The 27255-nt window shown below is 37.0% G+C and overlaps 1 protein-coding gene across 1 annotated transcript in view; it reads left to right on the forward strand.

Annotated features, from left to right (window-relative positions):
- The window catches only part of LOC150106277 (cGMP-specific 3',5'-cyclic phosphodiesterase-like), a 474780-nt gene that overhangs the window by 157946 nt on the left and 289579 nt on the right, over nucleotides 1–27255 (forward strand). Inside the window, exons 9-10 of the mRNA XM_090392969.1 lie at nucleotides 5227–5361; nucleotides 9987–10130. Of these exons, the coding sequence (XP_090249095.1) occupies nucleotides 5227–5361; nucleotides 9987–10130 (279 nt within the window). The remainder of the gene's footprint in view (nucleotides 1–5226; nucleotides 5362–9986; nucleotides 10131–27255) is intronic.

The following is a 27255-nucleotide window of genomic DNA, read 5'->3' on the forward strand; positions in this document are numbered from 1 at the left end:
ACACAACTCTCTGATACCTATCGGACAGCCAATGCTGCATCTAGTTGACCAATCTGACATCCAGACCCAGTGTCATTGATTGATATAAAAGTTAAACAATATAGGTCCCAACACTGAGCCCTGTGGGACCCCACTTGTCACCCTCTCCTTCCTTGAAACTGCCCCACCATACACAACTCTCTGATACCTATCGGACAGCCAATGCTGCATCTAGTTGACCAATCTGACATCCAGACCCATGTGCTGCAACTTAAATATCAGCTTATCATGTGGCACCCTGTCAAATGCCTTCGCTAAGTCTAAGAAAATGGCAGTATGTGCCTTTCCCTCATCTAATGCTCTTGTAACTTTATCATAAAAGGCTAGCATATTGCTAAAACAAGAGTGCCCCTTCACAGATCCATGTTGACTCTCACAGATAACATTACCCTCATCTTTCCAATGCTGTATACGGTCCCTCACTACTTTCTCCAAGATCTTAACAACTACTGATGACACACAAACTGGTCTATAATTAGGCACTTCCAGTCTGCTTATGCAATGGCAATGCAATGGCACAAACACCCTTATGCAATGGCACCATCTTACCTTCCTTCCATTCCATGGGCACCTTTCCAGTAGCCAGACTTTCATTGAAAAGGCAGGTCAAAGGCACTGTCAGTTCCCTAGCACATTCTCTCAAAACTCGTGGTGAAATACCATCCAGTCCGACAGCTTTACTGAAATTCAGTGTACTCAGTATTTGAAACACACTCTCCTCCTGTACCTCTAAACCTGGAACCTGCCCTATCCCTCTAGCATTAAAACTGACTTCTTCAGGATGAAATACTCCAATGAAGTGGTCATTGAACAATTCTACTATGTCCTCTGCATCAGTCACTCTATTTCCATTTTTATCCCACAGTCATTCTTCGACAGTCATTTCTCCTCCTACTGGCCACATATCTAAAAAAATTCCCTAGGATTTTCTTTGGATCTTAGGGCTAATCTCCTCTCATATTCCAGTTTCATCTTCCTTACCACACGAGTCACTCTTCTGGCCTGTGTCTTATACTCTTTATGCATCTTCTCTTCTCCTGTCTCCTTATATCTCTTCCACAGCCTCTTTTTCACATGCAATTCCTGTTTAATATTGTTTGTCATCCACTTTACTCCAAATTGTGTCCTCTTTTTTACTCATGGTATACAACTTACCATTGCTGCTAACAAATATTCTTTCATAATTTCCCACGCACGAATGATATTCCGTCATTCCAATTCCTCCCTCCATGAAACTTCCCCAAGTTGACGTCTTAGACTATTATAATCACCTGCCTTATAATTCCACATAAGTTCCTGTCTCTTTGAGACTCCTGCATGTCTATTCATTTTCCAAGTCAAAACCATATGGTCACTCTCTCCAACTGGTGGGAGAGATGTCATCTCAGTTATTATCAACTCTTCTGATGCTATAACCAAATCCAAAACTCTTGAACCTCTTGTTCCCTCTATTACATGTTGCCTAAGACATTTGTCCCTCAAGAATTCTAGAAATTCCATTCCCTTATTGCTATATGCATCTTCCTCTTCCCAGTTTATACTGCTGTAGTTAAAATCTCCAAACAGTCATTTTTCTTGCACTTGCCAAACTCAACTATCTAAACATTTCCTGGTCCCCACCCTCTGTACTCCTGGGTCTGTAGCAACACCCCACTAAATATTCTGTCTTGCCCACCTTTACCTCACACCATATGCTTTCAAAATCATTAGTGTCACTGCCTTCCAAAGCCTCCACTCTTAGAGGACATAAGTCATCACTTATCATAAATAGTACTCCACCACCACATTTTCCTTTCCTGTCTTGTTGAAACATGCTATACCCTTCTACTTCTGTTCCTGTTATTATATCATCTTCCATCAACCATATCTCAGAGATCCCAATAATCTTCGGACAGGCTGATGCTATCAGTGCCTCCAATTCCTCTCCTTTATTCCGGGTACTCCTGGCATTAGTATATAGCATATAAATGCCATCATTTCTATACCCAGCATTATCCCCTCTAGACTCAACTGAGCTCAGTGTTACCTGATGTCGTCCCCCTTTTCCCAAGTACCCATTCCCACAAGAGGCCACCCTTGCTACCATCCCATCCTTCCTGAGACACACTGACTTTTTCAGAACAGCAATCTCTCCAGATGCCTATGTCCTTCCTTGTTCAAATGTAAGTGGTCCCTTGCACATAATTCCTCTCTGTCCTCAAATGCACTCCAAACATCTACATATTGCAGTCCTCTCTTATCACACATTCTAGCTATTATGTCATTCAATATTACTGCTCTTCTGCTCAGTTCGTCGTTATCATACCTAGGAAACACACGCACACTATCTTTCCTCTCTGTGTCTTCTTTCGTACCACCTCAAGAAAGAATCTCATATCTCTCGCTGACCTATTTATACCACCACTCAAGTCATTTGTTCTAACCATCACAATCATCTCATCTACCCTTTCACCTCTCTTAACTGCCAAAGCCACCCTTTCTATCGTTCCTCCTGGCAAACGCTGCTCACGCATCCTATCTTGAACACCACAGATCATTGAGTGCCCATACATTATACCTCTTACCATTCCCTCTCTCCTACTGTTTTCATTTTCTCCTCTTCTAGCACTCCCATACCTCTCTCTCATTCCATTCTCTCCTCTTCTAGCACTCCCCTGCCTCTCTCTCATTCTGTCTCTCCTCCTGTTTCCATTCTCTCCTCTTCTAGCATTCCTATACCTCTCTCTCATTCCATCTCTCTTCCTGTTTCCATTCTCTCCTCCTCCTCTAGCAATCCCCTGTCTCTCTCTCTCTCATTCTGTCTCTCCTCCTGTTTCCATTCTCTCCTCTTCTAGCACTTCCATACCTCTCTCTCTCTCCTGTTTCCATTCTCTCCATTTCATTATCCAATTCCATTCTCTCCTTTTTTATCATTCACAAATTTCTCTCCTATTATTCCCAAAACTCTCTCTCTCTACTCTGATTTGCCTTGCATTTATCTCTTCCATTCTTCTAATCTCATCTTTCGTACTTATCATACTTCTCCCAAGACATTCCACCTCCTCTATCTCCCTCTGTAGGTCAGTCACTCTAAATCGAAATTCACTCTCCCAAACAAAACCATCTAAACTTTCACAGTCACTCACGCCTTCTACACTATCAACTATTATTTTCTCATTCACATTTTTTTCTTCATTCTCTCTTATCACACTGCTCATCTTCCTGTATTCATTTCCCGTTCCTGGAGCAACAAGGTCGGTTATTGAGATATCTGCTGCATTTATTTCCTCCCACTGCCTGCACTTTAAACACACACGCACCCCCATCCTCAATCACAAGCCAGACATCTAATTCCTGAGATGCATACATGCCGCAAATACTGCATGCCACAAACTCCCTTATTATATTGCTTATAATAGAGTGCCCAAATGGCAGAGGACTTGGTGACATGCCATTTGCGACTGCAGCTGAATCCGCTATCATTCGTTACTGCCGAGGGACTACTAGCGTAATCGTTAATTATTCAAAATCAGAAATAAATAAATGCTAAATAAGTAAAAAATTACAAGCAAAACAAAACATTAAGTACACTAAATAAAATGAAATAAAACTAAATACAGTAATGAAAACTTAGCTTTGTCTTGTCTTCCACCGTTATGCATCTGCCCCGTCTTCTCAGTAAACAAAATACACAATATTGCACAGCACTAACATCAAAAAAACAACCACTATAGTACACTCGTATTCCAGAGAAACAATTTAGCACTCAAAAATGTAAAAAAAAAAAAACTGACTATTCACTGATTAAAAACTCACTTTCTTCAGCACAGCTCAAATTCACTGCCACCTAAAAATGAAGTGCTGTTCACACCTGGGCTCGTCTGTGATTTGAACCTGGGACCTCTCGCACCCTAAGCGAAAATTATACCCCTAGACCAACAAGCCACAGTCAAATACAATATTTCTTTTCTAAAATGTGTGTTATAGCTTCAGTACTTTAAAGCTTCAAGAGGTCATCTGTGGTAACAAGATTTGAAGTGCTTTGTTTTTGCTTGGCTTTGTTGCTACTATTTTTGATTTGTGCTGCAGGCTTGGCTATATCTTTTCTGCTAGGACCTACTATTACCAATATCAGAATTAAGGAAAACTTTTTTTGAAATGCTTGGAATGCTTAGACTTTTTGATTGATAGACTGGCAGTATGGGCAAAGGAAAATGGATATCAGTTTCATGTGGCATAGTGTATGGTTAAAAGATTACCAGCTTTATAACACATTGATGGAATTGCACTCCAGGAAATTGATGAAGCCAGAGATTTGGTAATCTTCGTGGATAGGGATTTAAAGTTTGGGAGAACATGTGACAAAAAGTTGCTAAAACAACTCATCAGATTACCTGGTTACTGAAGAATACTTTGACAAGCAAAGACAAGTAAGTTTTTATTCCTCTTTATTGAACCTTTAAGACCCATCTTGACTACTGCATGCAGATCTGGTCACCAGGGTTTCTTGGTAATGAGGAAGAGGTGGAGAGGATCCAGAGGAGAGTGAACAATATGGTATGGAATGAATCTTATGAGAACAGGTTGAAGATTTGTGGGGTTATAGAAACTGGTTGACAGATGGAAAAGGGATGATATGATTGAAGGGTTCTTACAAGATTAATTCAGAGGAAAATTTTCAGAACAGGTCTGGTGGTGGGAGAACTAAGTGCCATCCTTGTAAGGAGTGCAGTTAGCAAGGGTATTAGAACTAGGTTTTTTTGCTTGAAGAGACTGGTGAATGAGTGGAATAGGTTGCCAGAGTCTCTGTTGTGGGTGCCATGACTGTGAATGAGTTCAAAGCAAAGTATGATAGCTATCATACTTTGATATCATACATGATAGCTATCATGTTGCGCAAATGTTGGATAGTGCTTAACATGATGTTTAGGGCCTCCCTCAGTGAGTAAGGAACTTCACAGAATAGTCCATAATAATACTTATGGTTTTTTTTTTAACATTCTTTAGTCACTTGTAAACTATTCCTGGACCTTCTTTTGGGACAGAAGGTTGGGTAAAATCACTTCTAAACAAATGTAATATCAGAGCACAATTTTATTCTGCATTAATAAAATCTTACTTGTCTATTAAAACATCAATTTAATGATGCCAGAATCTTTGAAACATATAAAAAAAAAAAATTTCCTCATTGGTTTTCCATACTTACAGACAGAAATGAAGTTTACTGGCAGAGTGTTATCTATTCCTATATTCAGCAGTGAAGCCAAAGTTATTGGAGTAGCTCAACTGGTGAATAAATTGAATGGCCATAATTTTACAGAGGTAGACATTAAGACACTTGAGGTAAGAAATATTCATGTATTATATGTAGTAGATTTTCAAGGAATTAAACGGAGAGACAGGTATGCAAATATCATTCTAGTGTCATTAGACAACAGATATTTTATTAAAAAACAAACAAACTGAACCATGTACATTCACACAACATTCACACTTGCATGCATGCATTCTTGCACAAGTAGAAATATTCAGCCATAAATGCAACACAACATAACTAAATATGTTTATTTAGTTTAATACAGCAACAATTATCTAATAGTGGGAAGAGTTTGAAATTTTAACTGACAGCACAAGAACTAAAGTTCTAACCATCTATTGTTGGATAAAGATATGTCTATAAGTATTAATTAGATCTTAAAATGTATTTGTTCCCAGATCTTTGGTAAATTGATACAGCCATACTTGTTGAGGTTTGTAGAATATTTTACAGTTGATGCCAAAAACATGAAATAACTTATGTGTAGTGCTTTGGTGTTTTTGCCATACAGTCTTGTATGGAGTGCCCATAGAATGGCCTGTCAGTCCCAGTTTATGCTGCATATATGTTTTATGTTCTCTTTGGTGGATGTCAACAGATCTTGTCTGTCCATTGTAAATCATATCACAAGTACAGGGCACTTTGTATACCACTCAATGTGATAATGGATAGAATATTAAGGAAGTGGAGTTTTTGGGGAAGGGGCATTTAATATATTGCCTTCTTCCTAAAGTGGAAGAATATGTAGTGTTTAAAGGATACCATATTGGTCTTGGTGATGGTGCAGTTGTTTGTGTAAACATTTTCAATTTTTTTCCCCTTTATGAAATGGAATTCAGAATATTGGCTATTTAAATGCACTAAAAATGTATGTGATGTGCCGAGATGTGTGGTCAAATAACAGAAACACAAATATTATCAACGTAGTCAAACAACTGGTTTCAGTGAGGTTGTTTTATTTAGTTTTGTAATAATAATAATTATTATTATTATTATGGGCAACTACTCCAAGGAGTCCTTAGCCTCATTGGGGGAGGCCCTAAACATCACACCAAGAACTATTCAGCATTTGCACATTATCTATCATACTTTGCTTTGAACTCATTCACAGTCATGGCACCCACAACAGACTCTGACAGCTTATTCCACTCATTCACCACTCTCCAAGTAAAAAACCTAGTTCTAACACCCTTGCTCAGTTTCCATGAATGATCCCTAGTTCTCCCGCCACCACACCTGTTCTGAAAAATTTCCTCTGAATTAATCTTGTAAAAACTCTCTCAGTAATTTGAATGTCTCAATCATATCACCCCTTTTCCGCATATCAACCAGTTTCTGTAACCCACAAATCTTACCTATTCTCATAAGGTTCATTCCATAGACCAGCTACCAATAATATTAAAATAAGTTATGAACAACATCCAACACCTAAGCGTATAGTACTTGGGGAGTACGTAATGAAAGTGTGACCAAATCGTGTTTCCCTGGTGCAAAAATTTTGATTTGAGAGGGAAGAAGTATTCTATGAGGGAGGATGTTAAGGAGTTGTGAGAAGAGGCAAAACTGAAGAATGAGAAGATTGTAAGTCTCCTACACATTGTGATAGAAGCAAACTGAGGAGGATGACGTTGCTAGCTAATGACTCTATATGTAGGTCGTGCACAGGGAATGATGCAAGATTCGTGGATCAGTGGTCTGTGTTTCATGGAAAGAAGAATTTGTACAATGGACTGCATCTAAATGGTTTTGGTGTTAAGTATCTAGATAGCTTTGTTCACCTAGCATGCTGAAGTACAAATTCAGGAAAACTTAACCAATTAGGGTGGAAGCAGATGAGTTTGTATGAAGGCACCCATGGGGCAAGTGAGTGTGAGAAAGACCAAGTGTGGAATCTAGCCTTTCAATCAAAATTGTTGAATAGGATAGTCCATTCAGGAAGTAAATGTGGGTGAGAGCCTAAAGTAATGCTGCAGTTTCTATATACTATAATGCGGTAACAAATTATATACATAGTTTGTTACTGCACACCAAGCACTTTCACTTCTACAAAGTCAGTACGAGTTGTGTCGTAGCTGGTTTATCAGACAGAATTTTGTTTCATATGCCAACTACGAGTAATCTCGTATAACCCCCGTCTATGTCTTACATGTGCAGATGACTGTGTAACTTGAGTTCAGAGTCAGTGATGTTCAGCGCAGTAAGGTTTATTGCATCTAGTCTTACAATTATTTAAAATTATCTAAATAAAAATCTTCAATTACACCATGGCCAGTAAAAGAAAGCTTACTGATGAAGAATTAGAAGCTTACGCTAATATGAGCAATGATGACTGGAATGAATTATTTCGTTCTGATTCCGAAGATGATTAGAATCCTACAGATGACTCAGATGATGATATATCATATATAAATATATGTATATGTTGAAAAAACTTCAAAAAATCATTTTATTTGCATTAATAAATACACAGTTTATGCAACAATAACTTTTATAGTATACTATACTTTTGCTGAAATTATTTTCCTTCTACCAAGCCCCCAGACATGCTCTCCACTTTATTCACAAACCAAGGGTCCAAATTAACGTGCTTATACTACAGGTTAACTCGTTCTTGGCATAGGAGGTCAGTAATCGACTTAAGATTATGTTCGTAGTTGACTTCTGAGGGTTATATATTAACTACGAGTATACTTGTAGTTGGCAGCGAACGTGTTAACTGGCTTCAGGATTGGTTATCTGATAGGTATCCGAGTTGTGTTTATGGTGGGGGAGGGAACAATATCAAGCAGGCAGAAGGTTACAAGTGGGGTCAGTCCCACAGAGCTCAGTACTGGGACCTCTATTGTTTAACCTTTATATCAATGACATTATCAGTGGATTGCAAGGGGATATTCAGTTGCTTTCAGATGATATGATGCTGGGAAGGGTTATTAGTGAAAGCGCAGATGTGGTAGTGTGCATGAGGATTTGAATAAATGGATATGTAGGCAATTAAATGGGGGATATCCGTTTAATGAAGCAAAATGTAAAGTCTTTAAGTTTGGGATACATCAGTGGGAGGCTGTGCACTCTTTTGAGGAAGTAGGGGAGGCAATGATCTGGAGGTGATGATTGATAAAAACCTGAAATTCGGGGTACCTATTGCAAAGGTGGTGTAGGTAATCCAGAGAGTTGAACTGTGGAATGCATTGCCTGATAGAGTGATGGGAGCACGAATGGTCAATGAGTTGAAGGAGTGGTATGATAGACTTTGTGTTTTCTAGGATGAGAGGCCCATCCTAGAAAACATGAGTCTTTTGACTCCACCAAGGCCTGAATCATCATCATAATAATATTAATTTATTCTAATGGTTAAAAGATTTCAGACCTCTGTTGTTCTGTTGTATGTCCTGACATAATTATCTCCAATCAGATTCCACTTGCTGGTAGTAATTATACAGCAGAATTGCATGCATTTCAGCTTGAGTTTGCGCACATAAAAGAAAACTGCTACCAATCGTGTATGATTTATATAGGCTCATTGAGTTTTTTATAAGCCATCTCGCCTCTTGTATGCAATCCACATCTAGTGCTTTGCAAGGTCCTACTGTTGTATAAATTGAAAATCCTTAATTTTGATATTCAGGTTAGCCACAATGGAATTATTGGAAATGAGACTGAAAATGCATCTGCTAGATCAGCTTGTTTTCCAGGTACTGTTTGTCAGTCTCATATACAGACTACATATAGTTTATAAGATCAAACCTAATAACCCAGTGGCACTCAGCATGGCAGCAAGCACTGACAAATAAATTGCATGAGATTAAGCCTGAAATTAACCATTGGCAGTGAGGTCAGTGGAGAAACTGAAAAGAAGAAGTTGTTCTCAATAGACTCTGAATAGGTCACAGTCATCTTACACATTCTTATTTACTGAGCATGCTGATTACCCACTTATGTGTGAAAGATGCATTATGTCTCACCATTATGTTCTGGTGGAGGTGCTAGTCCTTAACTCCAGAATTGCATGAAGTTTTTTAGCTTAACAAAAAAATAATGCCTAAAAACACATTTGATTATAAATTCTGTTTGTATGTAGGACTGTTTTGCTTAACATAATTTTTTTAAAAATTGCTTTTTGTTATTGTTATTTACTAATATATCTCTTTATTACTGTTTATTATTACCTTGAGTACTGCTGTAACTTTTAGTTTGGTGCAGTATGACCTTTGCTGTTCTTGTGCCATTGAATTCCTAATCAACCAACTAACTTGCTCCTATATAATTCATGCCACAGGTTTTATCACCCTCTCATATGCGGATTAATATATTTAAAAAAAATGGTATATTCTGTTGTATATATTCTGTTTTTTTCATGATCTGTCTCCTATGGAAGGTTATAAATTAATAATATATTATAAACCTATAATGTACGGGTTGGTTAAAAGTTGGATAATTGAGAAATCCTTCTCTACAGATGAAATATGATTACTTTTATCAAGTCACTTAATTCCTCTAATAAACAGGGTGATATCACATTGGGAAATGAAAATCATCTGCCACTTAAAGACTGACAAAAATCCATGCCACAGATTTTCTGTACTCTTGCAGATCAACTGGCTGAAGCCAAAAATGAACAATAAGGTTATTAACTCTTCTTTTATTTTTGCAGGCATTCTCCATTTTCTGTGGCTTAGGAATCTACAATACACAGATGTATGAAAATGCAGTTAAACTTATGGCTAAGCAGAAGGTAGCCCTAGAAGTCTTGTCTTTTCATGCTTCATCATCCTCTGAAGAAGCCACAAAGCTTGCGGTAATTCTTATGTTATGAATTTATTCCATTTTCTTCCAAGTAGAGTCTAGACCACCTTCCCATTTTGCATGAAATTTCACAACTCTCTGTTATCTTTATAGGCAGCAGAATAAGCTGACAATTTTCCACATTCGTGGAACATTCTTGCTATATTTTTAATTCCATTTTAATTTGATAGGTCATAGGGAAAATTAGGCAGTGGAGCAGTGAGTTATGAGACATGTTATAAAACATATTGCATGATCCATTCTTAATAATCTATGATGATTTAATTAGGGTGTATTTCTTATGAAGTATAGAGGATTAAATAGATATACATTTTTCTGTAACCTGGCTCTGTTAAAAGTTACTCAGGCTGAAACAAAAGATTTTTTTTTAGACAAGATGACATTATAGAATATTTCCTACAGAGTGTATTTAATTATAAGATCCTTGGGGTTTGTTAAAATTGAAATATGTCCATTTAATTCATAATGTAGCATATAAATGCAGAGTATAGATAGACTGAGTGTGGGCAGAGTAATAGTTGACAGGTCTCCAGAATACTCCTTCATAGTGAGTAAATCCTTAGACCTGTTCACTATCTAAGTCACCTGCCTTGGAATTCTCTCCCCACTTCCTCATTCCCATGGTGGTACCAAACCAGCCAAATCTGACCAGAGTAATCTGGGTGTGGTCTTATACAAGCTTTATAAAAAGGAATAATAATAATTTTCTTATTCACACTCATCATTTTTTTCAAAACCCAAGCAAGCTATTGTCCTACTATATGCCCTTGTTCAGTATGTCCTGTGAACTTCAACTCCCTGTTGATCATCCCCACATATCCATAGCATTATCAATTTCTTGCAATGAAGTTTCTTATTGTGATATAACTTGTAATATTTTCAGTTAAAAGTGCATAACCTTATGCTCTGTCACATTTAACTTGCAACTATTTTTATTATCCATATTAATAAAAAATTAACATTATCCATTTTATAGTCAGACTTCTTTAACGCTTTTGATGACAAAATATTCACAACCAACTCTGGCAGTTCATTCCACTCACATACAACTCTCCAAGCAAAAAATCTAGTCCTCGCACTCTTACATGATTTCCAGGAATGATTCCGTATTCTCTTTTGTGTCATGTATAGAAAATTTTCTCCTTAGCCGAATCAATTCACTGCAGTACATTTCAATCATTGTAGTGCACAGTTTCTAAGTATTTGCATCCCAAAGTGCATAACCTTACATTTTGGTACATTAGACTGACAACTATGATTAGAATTTTGTAACTATGATTACAAAAGTTGGAGCAAATGGGTATGGATATGAAGTGAGTAGCATGGATAAGAGACCTGAGAGTAGTACATGGTGGAACAGAATCTAGGAGAATGAGGGTGACTAGTGGAGTATCTTTAAGTTCTGTACTACAGCCACTATTCTTTAATTTATATCACAATGATATAGGAAAAGAATTAAGGGAGGTTATTTAGTTGTTTGCTGATGATGCAACACTTGGGAGGGAAATAGTCAATAAAGGTGATGTTGATATCCTGCAGGATGATTTAGATAAATTGACATTGTGGGCAAAGGATAATGATTGTCAATTTAATCTTGCAAAATGTAAGCGTATGCACTTCGGGTTGAAAAGGTTGCATACTGTATATCACATTGATAGTACAATATTGCAGGAAACCGATGAGGCTAGGGACTTGGAGGTAATGGTAGACAGAGTTGAAGTTCAGAAGGCATATTGCAGAATTTGGTAAAATAACTCAAAGGATTACTTGAATGTTGAAAACATGCCAACAAGTAAAGATAAAGAAGTTATTATTCCTCTTTATAAGACTACAATTCAGTTGCATCTTGACTTCTGTGCACAGATTTGGTCATCTGCATTTCTTGGGGATTAAAAGATGGTAGAAAGGATTCTGAGATGAGTGACAAAGCTGATGACAGAGGTCTGTGGAATGCTCCCTATGAGGATAGGTTGAAAGTGTATGGGTTACAAAGTTGAGTTGATAGGTGGAAAAGAGAAGACCATGATAAAAACTTATAAGATATTAAAGGAGATTTATAAAATTGATGCAAAGGAAATTTTTTCAATATATGACATAGTCAGAGAACTAGGGACTCATCCATGGTAAGTTGTGTAAGGGTGTGCAAACTAGATTTTTTGCATGGCAAGTGGTGAATGAGTGAAATGAATTTGCCAGAATTAGATGTGAGTGCCCTGACAATGAATGAGTTTAAGGAGAGGTATGTGTGTATAAAAGTTAGCATGGGTCTCCCATGATGAGTCTCTCTCTCTACTCCATGGAGATACCATATAATAACAATCATCCTCCATTGCCAGTGCTGCCAGTATGTTTTAATCATTTTATAGGTCACTTATTAATTATGCTATCCAATTTTACATCATCAGCAAACAGCTGAATTTTTCCTTTTAAATCATTTCCTGTATTATTAATGTAGAAATTGAATAACTGTGACCTTCCCCCCCCCATTCTGGATTCAACTGCCCATATACTCCTTTTTTGAATGTTCTGTCCATCAGCCATCCTGCTATATTCACCAACTTCATATTCATCTCCCATTGTACCTTTGCAAAATCCAGCAGTATCCTTATGTAGCTATTTCCTTTATCCAATTCATCTGTCACTTTTTTATAAAAAGTTAGTAAATTACTAAAGGAAAACTTACTCTTCAGAAAACTGTGTTGTCTTCTTCCATAGTGTCTTATTTTCATCTATTTCTGAATTCTGCCTTTGGCCAGCCTCTGTAATGCCTTAGCCATCACCACCTAGGATACTGATCTATAATTTATCTCTCTCTCTCACTATCTTGCAGTCTCCTTTATGCAACAAAACAGTTTTATCCTTTTCCCACTCCCTTGGGACTTTACCACAGATGTGAGTGTAAACAACTTAACTAGAGAAACTGCTGATTTTTTTTGCATATTCTTGTAATACATGAGCAAATATTCCATCTAATCTACCCCATTGCTGTATTCTCATTAAGATTTTGCTATGTTTTAACCACTTCCATTTCATCTACCTTTCTCACATTAGTCCCAGTCTTTGTGGCATTGGAATATCTTCACCTAATGGTATATGCTAGCAGAGTGATCACTCATAAACTTTGTCATCTGATGATCCTGCTTCTTTTACTTTCTCTACACTGGAATTACTCATTAAAGTTATCCTTCCGTAGTTTTTCTTCCTTTTGCGTTTGTCTGCTTGGCTAGTTTCCTCTCATGATTGGTATTTTAAATGAAAAGTCCACATATGTTTAGTCCACTTTTGATTTCTAGACTGCATGATCACTCTTCTGAATCAGAACAAAGTGGCTATCTTGATTATAGACAATTCCTTTAAATCTGTCATGAAATCCAGCACACTCAAACCCCAGCTTCCCCTCCATGTGCTCAGCATGTGATATGGGAAAACAGCATTTGAAATAAGTAATGTTCAGCTAATGCTGAAATAAGCATTCACAGTTGTATATTTATGATATGTCAGATGCTAACCAGATGTATGGTGGGTATGGATGAGCAGCCTAAAAGAAAAGTAACAAATATAAGGAGAAGAAAGTACAATGTTCAGAGGAAGTTTGGGGATATAGAATAGAAGGAGAAGAAAACATGAAAGATGAGAGAAAGAGAATGCTTGGCTATCTTAAATAGCATGTAATGGAAGGCACTTGCAATTCTTGCATTGAATCTAGCAATAATGTCTGAGAATATGTCTATAAATGAGGTGACTGTTATGCTTCCATTTGAAGTGATCATGCAGTTCTGATTTGTGAAGTAATAAGTGACACATGTGGAACTGTAATTCAGGTGATTATTCCATTACATCTTAGTGCCTTAGCATGAGAAACTGCATGGTACAGGAATGAACACTGCATGGAAGGTAGTCAGAATGTGTTTGAATGAAACAATATCTGATTACATCTCCAGATTAAGAAAATAAATCACATGGAAGTTAAATAGGTATTTAGATGTAGCTAGTGTTGAGATGAGAAGTAGTGGTGTGTAAAGAATGCTCCCATTTCAGATAAGTTTATTGGAATAATTAATTGTATATAAGTGTGTGTTTATGAGTAAGAGTTGCTGTAAAAGTTGTGCACTTGCAGTGTTTTTAGTGTGTGGGCTTGTTTAAGTTTGTTTCCAGAATCGTTAAACTTAGAACTTAGTATAGTAACCAGCAAAGGAAAAATGGTGGCAGCTTTATCTTTGCAGAAATTTAATATTGATTTCGGTCGTTTCGTGAAATGTGAGGTGTGCTATATGCATTCGTTTGATTATGTAAATAAATTATGGATATTTAAGGAGGATGGAAGGAGGGTGTATGCGAAATGTGAGCTGATTGAGGACTTGATGAGTGGTAGTATATTGGCAACTGAAAGTGTTAGTAGCGAGAATGCCACAATGAGGATGAGTGCTCTCATCTGATAGAAAAGAGGAATGGTGTAAAAGAGTAGTGAAAAAATGGTAAAAAAGTTTTGAAGAAGTGAACAAGCAATCTGATAAACTTAATAATCAATGGTAATAAAGACAAAAGGTGATACAAATGTAGTGGAAGTTCAAAAACAGAATGCAATAAAGTGGCGAGCAGCATTGGCAATAAAATTGAGAGAGTGAATGAGAGCAAAAACGTGACACAAGATTTGAAAGTTGAGTTGGTTAAGATGAGGCAAGAGATGAAATGGATGCAGAGTGAAGAGAATTTGCGATATGTATGGAAGAGTGAAAATTATGAAAACAAATAATATCAGCATGAAAAGACTCACAAGTGACATTGTATGGGGATTTAATTATTAGAGGTGTGATGGATGAGAGGATGCACAAGGTTAGTTTTCTTGGAGGTAGAATGAATAGCATGATTGAAGCATTGGATTTGAGAAGTAAGCAAGCAAAAGAGTTGGTAGTTGTAATAGGGACAAATGACTTGACTGGGAACAAAGAACACTTCAGATTGGATATCAGAAGGTTGTTGAGATGGATAAAAGATAATAGTGTGATAGGAAAGATAGTCAGTGTGTTACCCAGGCATGACAGTGATGAAATGAGGTGGAGAGCAATGACTGTGAATGATATGTTAGCAGAAATCTGTGAGGAGATACGATTGCAATTTGCTGATGTGTGGAATAAGTTTGAAGGACAAATTGAACTGTATAAGAGTGATGGATTGCATTTGAATGGTTTTGGTGCAAGTCACTTGGAGAAACTGCTGCTGTAAGGTAGAGAAATGAGTGCAGAGAATGAATCTGATCAAATAAAAAACAATGTGAAAATATTACAATAATAATTACAAAAAATTATACAATAGGTGTCCTCCTGCGAAGAGTCTTCGGACTCCTTGGAGGTGTCATGAATAATAATAATAATGTGAAAGAGTGTGGGAGAGTATGAATGAAGAAGTGAGCAGCATGAATACAGAAAATGAGAAAACAAGTGTGCAAGACAAACAGGAAAATGGGAAGGCTCAGAGTGGACAGGGGAATGCAGTGTGAGAAAGGTTGATGTCCCAAGAGGATGTTAATGCATGTAGACAAAAAGGGAAGGGGATGACCTGGGATCAAGAGAAAACAGTTGGATTTGAAGAAGGTTCTAAGATGAATAAGGAGAAAAAGAAATGGCTCTAGTCAAGCATGGTGAAGTCACATATAATAAGTCGTATCAGTGGAACTTGCTATAGATCCAAGAATAAGTAGCTATGTTTGTATACAAATGTAGAAATGTAAGAAACAAGGCACATGAAATGGTCATTAAATGAGTCTGTGTCACCCAAGAATTGTTGGAATAAGTGAGACATGGTTGGATGAGGATGACATCCTAACAAGAATAGTGATGGAAGGGCATGATGTGTTTTGTGAAAATAGAAAGGGTAGAAAGGGAGGGGGAGTGCTAATGATGATAGAGAAAGAGTTATGTCCATACCAGGTAGAGATGCAAGAGCAAAATAGAACTGGGGGGGGGGTTGAGGCAGTGCAGTATAAGATAGAGGTGAATAGAATGAAATACTTAGTCATTATAGACCTGGTAATGTAGATGGTAGTGAGCATGAAATGTGTAATCAAATCAGCCAAGCAACTACCTCAGGCAGTATGTAACAGAGGGCACATGAGGATTTAAGGGTCATGGATTTGATCATATCATCAGAAGATGTAATTATAAATGAGGTGTCAAATCGCCCTCCAGTTGGTCGGAGTGACAATGAAGTGATAACCACTCAGGTAATCACTTCATGGTCACTCCGACCATGAAGTGATAACCACCTGGGTGGCCAGCAGTGTGAGGACCTCCGTGAGGAAAGAGTATATGTGGAACTACAAGGATGGTGATTATGAGGAGCTTAGGAGACAGCTTGCACGTGTAACATGGAATTAGTGGTTAGCTGGAATGGAGATCATTGCAGCTTTGGGGATATTCCAGAACTGTATAGTAGAAACAATGTCTAAATGTATTCCAAAGTTAGAAGGAATTATAAGGTAGGTGTGAAATGGATCAATGAATGAAGAGATTAAGCATGCAATATATAGGAAAATGGCATTACAGAGGCAGCATAAAATGAGTGGTAATAATGAATTCCATGAGGATTAGAAAGAACAGGGAAGGAAGAAGACTTGGCTTATAAGGGTAGCAAAAGTGAACTATGAGCAGCAGTTAATTAATGAAGCCAAAAAGAATCCTAGGGAGTTCTTTTGATATAGTCAGGAAAAAAAAAAAAAAAAAAAAAAGGTATGATTATGGAAGGATGACATTGATTGGTGAAAATGGTATAAGAACATATACAAGTCGTAGAGGATATAGTTGAGATGTTTAAGTTAAGGGATATTACAGGTCATAAAGGGATAAACAAGTCATATGTCCCCGAATTGAAGCCTTTGGCTCTTCATATATCTAATATAGTTGAGATTATTAAGAGCTGTCTATAAAGGTCTTTCATTCTTGTGAATATGACATCATGGAGAGTTTGAGAGCAGTTGATGATGAGGACAACAGACTGACTAAGTGAGCAGTAGGGTTTATACAAAAACTGACTTTTTAAAAAAAAAAAAAGTTTTTTTTTTTTTAAATTCTAATTTTTACAAAAAAAAAAATAATTAAATCAGTAAAAAAAATTTATACTTATTTAAAAAATTTTCAGTTTATTTAATATTTATGGAACTAAAAAAATATAATAAATCAAATATACTCCATACAAAACCAAATTAAAAAAACAACTAAAATAACTAAAATCCATACAAAATATAAATTATAAATTTTTATTTCATTTAGTATTTTTCTTTAAGAAATATGATTTCAAAAAACATAAAATGTCCACTGAACAATTACTTAATCTTGTTCTTATTCTAGATACAAAATTGCCTGAAATAGAAAATACTCTCTCACTGGCTAGTCATCTTGGTTTTATCGTTTTCAGGGCATCATATAATAAATCTAAATTTATTCTGTTCTTTTATTGGTTGCCTCAAATACTGAAAATTTGGCCTTCAGTGGCTTCGGATTTGATAATATTTCTTCAGGTTCCTCAAGAAACCTATGAATTGGTTTTTCCATGGCTTCTTTTAGATCATTGCCCTGATTAATAGTTTCTCCGTCTCCAATATATTCATCATTGAAATCTGTTTCCATAAAGAATTTGGATATATTCTAGACAATATTTTTCCAGATAACTTAATAATATCGAGTTTTGAAGCTAGTGGAAATACACTAGATTTCTTGGTTGAAATGTTTTGTGAATTTTGAAAATATAGCAAAAGGGTTACCAATCCAACTTGTCTTCTTTCTTGAATTTGTATTTTTAAAGCATTTAATAATTTGGAACCAATTTCAGTCTTTACATCTTTTAGTTCATTTAACAGAAATTCAAATATACCTTCACTTGTTAATAAATTGGCATCTGACTGCCCTAAGGCCTCAGCTGCTAGATGTACTGGTCCCAACACTTTAAGAAGCTCCATGATTTTAGGAAATTGAGCTTCATTCCACATATGAGAAGCACCAATATCATTCAAAGCTAAAACAATGCATTCTTTGAATGTTATAAATCTTTCAGTCATGGCCTCTAAACTATTCCATCTCGTTTGGCAGTCAAGAATCAGACTTAATTGCTTTCCTTTTTCTTGTTTTACATAATTCCAAAGGATGCTATTTCTTACAGGAGATGTTCTAAAAAATTTGCATATTTTTCTAATTTGGAAAATTGATTGTTTGTAATTGTCAGACAACATAGTGAATCCACAGTTGTTATCTAGATCAAGAGAATTTAAAAAATCCTCACCATAGTCATCTTCACACTCTACATCATCTTCAGATTTCTCACTTGTAACATATACATCGGTTTCAGCAATTTCTTTATTTTTATATAAGACATCAGTAACTGCTAAGTGTATGGCTTATGAATAGCATAGTTGATTAATTATCGGTGATAATTGGCCAATTTTTTTTCATAACAGTGGCACCATCATTTGTTGCTGCAACTATGTCGTTGCTAGATATAAGTTAAAAATTTGTAGCTCTCAGAAACTAATTCCAATGTTTTCTTTGCATTGCAGGAACTAGCTATTGGAACTAAGCCCAAATTAAAATCTTCCGCAAAATGCTGTACATTGATATTCAAATATCCGTGATTTCTTTTGCTAGTCCACTCATCTAAAGTTACAGAAATTTTTTTCCAATAAGATCTTAATACAATGCAATTCATGTATAGTTTCACATTTGGCCTTGTCATAAGACGTATAAATGAGATTCATTACTCGAGAGTTGTTTCAAGAGCGATTTCAAGTCAAAATATTAATGTTTTTAATTAAATAGAATTAATATGTAAAAATTAATTAATTATCTAATTATACTAATAGCATCAAATTATAGGCCTATCTGTGTGTCAGATGTTGTGGTTAAAGTGTTGGAGAGGCTGGTGAGAACCAGGATCCAGAATTGGGTTGACAACAATGGTATTATCTCTGATGAATAGCATGGATTTTTGCTAAAGGGAGATCATGCTTTACTAATTATTATTATTATGGGTATTTCCATGGAGTCAGTAGACTCATCACAGGAGACCCAAACTATCAAAACAATATCTATCATATCTCTTCTTGAATTCATTTACAGATGAAAAATTCACAACTGAGTCAGGCAATGCATTCTATTCATTCAATGCCCTCCAGGCAAAAAACTTCATTCTCGCACCCTTCTTAACCACACTTTTCCTTAATTTCCAGGGATGACCTCTTGTTCTTCCATCCCTATCACACAGCCGTAACATTTCCTCTGCATCAATCTTATAAAAAAACCTTTTAGTAATTTAAATGTTTCTACCATATCCCCTCTTCTCTGCCTATTAACCAACCTCTGTAGTCCACAAGATCTCAATCTATCAATGTAGGGAGCATTTTTTACATCACTCACCAACTTAGTCACTCTCCTCTGAACCCTCTCCACAACCTCCTCATCTCGAAGGAATCCAGGTGACCAGACCTGAGCACAGTAATAATCAAGTAATCCTATGTGCAATCTTGGACACCTTAGCAATGTGTCCCCTGAACTTCATCTCCCTATCTACCAACACCCCTAAGTCCCTAGCCTCATCAATCTCTTGGAGTACCATTCCATCAATGTAGTACACAGCTGGTAATCTTTTAATCCCAAAATGCATAACTTTACACTTTTCCACATTGAATGATATCCATTACCTTTTGCCCATTTTTCCAGCTTATTTAAATCATCCTGCAAATTCTCAGCATCAGGTTGATTTTTTATTTCGCTACCCAACTTTGCATCATCAGCAAACAACTGAATGTCTCCCTTTAAGCCATTTCCTATATCATTTATGTACAAATTAAACAACAATGGCCCAAGCACAGAGCCCTGAGGCACACCACTGGTCACCTGCCTCATCCTGGACTCTTCTACTCTATACACCACCTTCTGTTATCTCTCCCTGAGCCATTCTCCTATCCATATCATCAGTTTAGTATCCATTCCCATCTGCTCGAAGTTGCGCAACAGTATTCCACAGGATATCCTGTCAAAAGCCTTAGCAAAATCCAGAAGTACCACTGTGTAGCCATTTCCTTTGTCCAACTTAGATGTCATTCTATTATAAAAAGCTAATAAATTGCTAAGGAGGCAGGATCGACCTTTAACAAAACCATGTTGACCCCTATAGAGTATCATATCCTGATCCACCCCATTCTTGAATTTTGTCTTTAACCAACCCTTCCAATACCTTTACCACCACTCCTGAGATGTTCATTGGTCTGTAATTAACTACAGCAGCTTTATAGCCACCTTTATGCAAAGGAACTACTTTGCCTTCCTTCCACTCCCTAGGGACCACCAGAGTTCAAACTTAAGTTAAACAACCAAATGAGAGGCATTCACAATTCTTTTGCACGTTCACGCAACACCCGAGCTGATATTCCATCTAAACCTACAGCAGTGTTTGCATTTAAATTTTACAATATACTAAGTACCTCTGATTTCTTAACTTCAATTCTCACATTAGTTATTGCTACAGGTACAGAGATATCCTCACTTGGGGAACAGACTTTTGAAAAGTGATCACTCAGTAACTCTATTATTACATCTGAATTTCTCACCTCAATACCATCAGCACCCGCTAAAGTTATCCTTCTGAAGTCATTCTTCCTTTTACTTGCCAAGCGGAAGAACTCTTTGAGATTACCCTTGATCTCCTTGGCTAAGGTCTCATAATCTGATTTATTTAGCTTTTCTTACTAAGTTGGTAACCTTCCTAGCTTGAGCCTTGTACTGCTCATAGGTGTACTGATCGCCTTTCTCCTTGTAAATTCTCCATAACATTTTCTTTTTTTTGCAGATAAAGCTTGATACTACTACTACTTAGTATCATGGTCTTCCTGACCATGGGGACCCAATCTGATATTGCCTTCCTCAGATACCCACTGATTTTATCCGATGCATTACTAACTTCTTTCCCCTGCAATATGTTCTGCCATGGGACTGCTGCAAGCTCACACTGAAGCTTGTTATAATTGCTTAACCTGTAGTTCCGTATATACCCCTTCTTAAGAGAGAAATCCACAAATTTTGCAACTTCCCAAGTCAAAACCACATGATCACTCTCACCAATTGGAGGTAACGAGGACACTTTACTTATGCAATATCCTCTGAACCAATGACCAGGTCCAACACTCACAAACCACATGTCCCTTCAGTTATGTGCTGTTTCAAGTAATTATCTCATAGAAGATGTATAAATTCCATTTCCTTTTTGCCACGTGATATTTCTTCCTTCCAAATGATATCACCATAATTAAAATCCCCCATAATAATCACTGACCCTGCACTCATTGCACAAATTTGCTGATGCATGAATTCAATATCACCCCCTGGCCTATAGCAGCAACTTAACCAACGCAACCAACTGTATATTTGGTTGCGTTGGTCACTATTTCACACCAGACTGCCCTAAATGAACTATCATTCACATGTCTATCATCTTGATATACTACTTTCTTTGGCTGCAACTCATCAGCTATCATCAACAATACTCCTTCCCCTGTTCTATCTTCTCTATCCTCCCTGAAAATACTGTACCCATCACATTCAATTCCAGTGACCACATCTTCTGCTGACAGCCAAGTTTCACTAATGCCTACAACTTTTGGTGAGATTGCACTGACTAATGCCAAAAATTCTTCCCTCTTATTTCAAATGCTTCTTGCATTAATATACAAAAATTGCAGATTTCCTTTAGTTCTTGTACCAGCTTTAGAACTGATATACATGTCACTAATTTCAGTAGTCCCATGCCGATTTTTATCCACTCTATTACTTATTACAATAAGGTGACGGCTTCATTGGACAGAGGAGGAGAGGAATACACAGTAGTATACTTAGATTTCACAAAGGCTTTTGATAGATTACTGCATGATGAGATGATAGTCAAACTAGAGTGGATGGGGTTGGATGTTAAATTAATGCATTGGAACTGAGATTGGCTATCTGATAGGGTATCAGCAAGTTGTGTACGAAAGAACAATATCCTGAAAGAGAAAAGTTAGTAGTGGTGTGTCTCAGGGGTCTCTTTTAGGGCCATTGCTGTTTAACCTATATGTTAATGATACAGGTGAGGATTTTGATAGGGATATTCAGTTGTTTGTGGATGATGCAAAGTTCGGACGAACTATGAAGAGTAGAGCAGATGTTTTGGCCTTACAAGAATACTTGAATAGAATGAGTGAGTGGGCACGGGAGTGGGGATGCCAGTTCAATATTGCAAAATGTGAGGTTTTAAATTTTGGGTAACAAACATGGGATGTAGAATTTACACTCTGTGAGGATATATTGTTGGAGGTGGAAGAAATAAGAGATCTTGGGGTAATGGTGGATAAGGATCTAAAATTTAGGGACACATTGCCAAAATTGTGAGGACAACACAATGAATTCTATGAAGGATATGGAGGATGCTGACTTGTAGTAGTAAGGAGATTCTTTTTCCATTGTATAAGGCTCTGGTTAGGCTGCACATGGACTATTGTGTACAGATTTGGTCATCTGGTTTTCAAAAGAACAAGATATTTTGGAAAGGATCCAGAGGTGGCTGACTAAGGTAGTTTCTAATCTCTGGAATGGCAAATATGAGGAAAGGTTGAGAAGATGCAGAGTCTAGTGGACAGGAGGAAGAGGGGTGATATGATAGAGATCCATAAGTTAGTAAGTGGTTGTTACAGGTTCAGTGTTGAAGGGTAGTCGTTTTACAGAAAACTGTGGGAGATCAGGGGAGAATAAGAGGTCATCCATTGAATCTGTATAAGGAGGGTGTGAACAAGGGAGTTAAAAGCTTTTTTGCATCCAAGGTTTTTTGCATGCAGAGTTGTGAATGGTTGGAATGCCTTGCCTGAGAATTTTAGTGTGTTTAAGGCATGGTATGACGAGCTGTGTGTATATGACAAAAGGACCTCCTAGATGAGTCTTTGACTCCATGGGGTCATAGTAGGGTAATAATAACACTTTGTAGCATGAGCTGCATGAGAAGAGAATGTTGTGGATCTGATATCAGGAGAAGAGCTATAATGAGTCTCAGGAACAGTGTTAAGAGAAGGCCAAGCTGGATAATTGTCATTTTAAGGAAGGTGAAATTGCATTATGAAAAGAAGTTGGCCAAAGAGGCTGAGGGAAATCTGAAAATTTTAACATGTTGTAGCAAGGAAAATGATTATGAAAGAATAATCTAGTAATTATGGATGATAGGAAAGTTTCAGATGCTCTAGCAAAATAACTGAATTCATTTTAGTAATAAATAGAAGTATTAAGTTTAATGAGGTATATATACATTCCAAGTAGACCTGTTGGCTCGCTGGATGGTGTGTGTTTGAGGTTGGTGACTGGATGAAAGAATACAGGTATTAAACCTACTTCAAGTGCTTGATTCAAACAAACCAGTAGCATTGGAATGTAATATTTGCATAGGTGAGGGGTGCTGTGCAGACTAGTCAGCATCTCTGGTGCAGTCATCAAGGTATTTTAGATGCTGGTTAGGAAGCACATCTAAAAACAACACACAACATGATTTTGTTAATGGTAGGTCTTGTTTGTAATTTGCTTATGTTCTAATAATAATTGGATAAGGAAAATGGACATAACAAAATACTTCCGAATTTTGCCAAGGCATCTGACAGAATTCCACATGTGAGGTTATTATATTAACTCAAAGGGATAAGTATGAAAAATAAACTTGTGACATTGATAGGAGATTTGCGCCAGGAGACAAAAGAGTCACAGAAATCCCGAAAGCCATCCCATTTGACATCATTGTAGTTCCATGGGATGTGACTCTGAGATTGGCTGGATGAGATTGATCTCTGAAAGAGGAGACACAGATTTTGATCATAGTTACCAAGAGGAGAGCATCCATCTGCTGTGTATTTGATCTGTGAAGTTTGAAAAGGGGAATCAGTTTGTGTTATGTTTGTTCAGGTCTCCTAGGAAGATGATTTTACAGTCTGGGTAATTAACTGTAAGAAATCAATTAAGAAATAAGTAGTCAGAAAAGGTCATCTGGTTGTCTGAATTAGGACAGTGATAAAGGCAGCAAATAAAAGTTATAAAGTGATGTGAGGAAATCTTGAGCCAGAGCAAGTAAGAAAGTGAGAATTCCAGGTTTTTAATAGCATTTTGCTGGGAATGTCTGATTTTGACAAAAGCATGCATTTCTCCCTTTTAGTAGAACACATCATGCAAGATGTAGTTGGAATAGTTGGTTGGCCGTAGTTGAGGAGGATGCCAATTGAGGTTCGGGAATAGCAGATTAAGTTTGGATACCTGTAAGTGGTGGTTGTATATGTCATTAATTATTGTATTCATGTCTCACATATTGGTAAAATGGATGTGGAAGTGCTTTTTAGGATGATATTTTGGTGATGTTTATGGTTTATTTTGTTTTTGTCTTTTTCATTTTTTGTTATTTTTTAATCAGTGAATTTTCATGTATCTAGTGATACCAGCACTAGTATCTCTAGTTCTAGTATCACTAGATACATGAAAATTCACTGATAAACAAAATAAACCACAAACATCACCAAAATATCATCCTAAAAATAGCACTAGATATCTAGTGATACTGACATTCATTTGGTTCTCTTTCATTGCAAAGATATAGGAAACTTAGAGTAGGGACATGCAGCTAAGGTGAGGAACTTGTGCAGATAACTGCTACACAGGGAGTGGCCAGTCTCCAATATAAGTATGACCTACCTTTACATGTTACTATACTTAGACTCCCCTCTAGGCATGACGTGACAAGTAAGCAGTGTGCATCTGCTGGAGTCCTCATGACTGGGACACAACTGAACTAAAATGTGGACTCTGCTTTACTGCTGTATCCTCAAATAGAGAAGGTGCTAGCTCACTTGATCATTATTAACAGTATGTTGTTAATCATGCCTAGCAAAGCATCACCTGCACTTCCTTTGAGAAGGTGGGAAGCAGAAACTGAAGGCCCTACTTGGTAGAAAAAACATCACAGAAGCCACTTCATGTCTCCTATAGTGGCATTTCTATAGTGATGAAAGAAATCTACCACCTAAAGGTTTAGTTGGCATTTCCTCCAAATAAGAAAGATAGAAATATAAGATGACAATACTTGCCAGATCCTTTCTTTGTAGGAACAAGCCATATCACAGGAAGAAGGTATTGACTTGACTGGAAGATGATGTGTATTATGCATCACCAGCTGATAAATGACCCAAAAACTTAAGTTGTACTGACCTGAAATTACCAAAGGTAATTCCATTCTTTGTAACCCTTCTAAAATTTTCCATACTACTGTGAAAAATAAAAATCTATAGACAGTTGTTGAAGTAGGGTATGAACAAAGCTACTTGCCAACATCTTCCTCATCGTAACAACAGTTTTCTTGCCTTCAAGAATAAATGACATATTTTCACTGTTACCCATGGAAAATGCCCTGTTTATTGTGACTATAAGATATCTTACTTCCAGAGTTCAGTTTGTATTAGTGATCTCTGGCTAGAAAGATTTGAATTTTAATCCTGTCAAGGATTCAAAGAACCTTCCTAGGACCTTTTCAGTTGAAGGTGATTTAGCTAGTATCAATATGGAGGAGGCAGGATATTCTTACAGAAAACTTGGATTTTTGTCTCAAAAACAGACCAACTAGAAGAAAAGATAAAATTAACTGACACCAAGCACTTGCTTCATAAACTGAGCTGCATGAGCCATAACTCCAAATAGTCCATATAGCTCTCACTTCCTCCATTTCTAATCCCTTCTCAATACAGTATACAGTCTTCTATCTCTGAATTTCAAAGTGCAGAAATCTACATTTACCTTTTTTCTTTTATATTGATCCTAATACACAAGAAGTCGAAGGACCTAGAAGTACATCAGTGCTGTGTATGGGATGCAGATAAAGACTGACATAGAAGTTTTTTAAGAGTTGCAGTTTGTAGTTGTTTGGGAATAGTTCATGAGGAAGGCTATTTCAGAGGACAGAGATATATGGAATAGAAGAGGAGAAACAGGCTCAACGTGTTTGCAGTTGCACAGTAAATGCTGCTCTTGTATTAACAGGTGAAACAAAGTGGAGGAATGATGGTTGCCAGTTCAGTAGAGCAATGACCATTGAAGCAACTGTAGAATTGACACAATGCTGAAACATTGCATCTGTGAGATAGAAGTTGACATGAATCTGTAAGGAGGGATCACTGCAAGTGGAACTGCTCTTCTCTAGACAGTTAGTCAAGTATTTTTAGGAAAGTTTTAGGTGCATCACTCCAAACATGTGAGCAATATCCTAAGCATAGGCAGATTTGAGATTTAAGAGTTGATTAGGTGTAAAATAGCATCTTGAGGAAGTGATTGATGTGATATGTTTATGCCAACAGAGACTGCAGTTAAAATTTGGTCCAAGCAGAGAGATCTGATCTTGTCTGGTGATTTGTATACTTGAGGATAAGGATAGAGAAGCTGAGATCTCTTACAAGCAAAAAGGTTAGACTGTTTTTTTTTTTTTTTTATGGCATTGAACATGACAAGATTGCCCTTGTCCCATTTATCTTCAATGTATGTAACAAAGTATGTTTAAGGGTACTAATTGTATATCTTGTATCATAGGATGCCAGTGCTGCATGGTTTGTCAAATGAGTAGGACGAATGAAGAGTACTATCATCTGCAAAGCTATGGATAGGATTAGTGGTGACTCTGAGTAGGCCATTTATGTACAGGAGGAAGAGAGTAGGCGATAAGGCCTTGAAGCATTTCAGGACTGGTGGTGAAACTTGAAAAGAGAAAGAGACACATATCTGCCATAACTCACAGAGAATCACCAGAGAGGAAGCAGGCCACCCAATTTTAGAGACTGGCAGGGAGACCAAAGGATGGCAATTTGTTTAGCAGGCCTTGATGCCAGACACAGTCTAAAGCTCTGGAAATTTCAAAGTAACAGCACATGGTTTATCTGAACCTTTCTATGGCTCATGTCTAGTGATAGGTGATGGAATTTATGAGGTCAGCTATAGATCTTGAATCACAGAATCCGTACTTGTGGGTGATGATTAATTGGCAGGCCTCTAAGTACTGGAAAATTTTTAGTTTACTTTCTCATTTCATCTTCCTAT

Source organism: Typopeltis vanoorti, chromosome 5, assembly GCF_054136105.1.
Source record: "Typopeltis vanoorti isolate ZY-2024b chromosome 5, IOZ_Tvanoo_1.0, whole genome shotgun sequence".
NCBI lineage: Eukaryota > Metazoa > Arthropoda > Arachnida > Uropygi > Thelyphonidae > Typopeltis > Typopeltis vanoorti.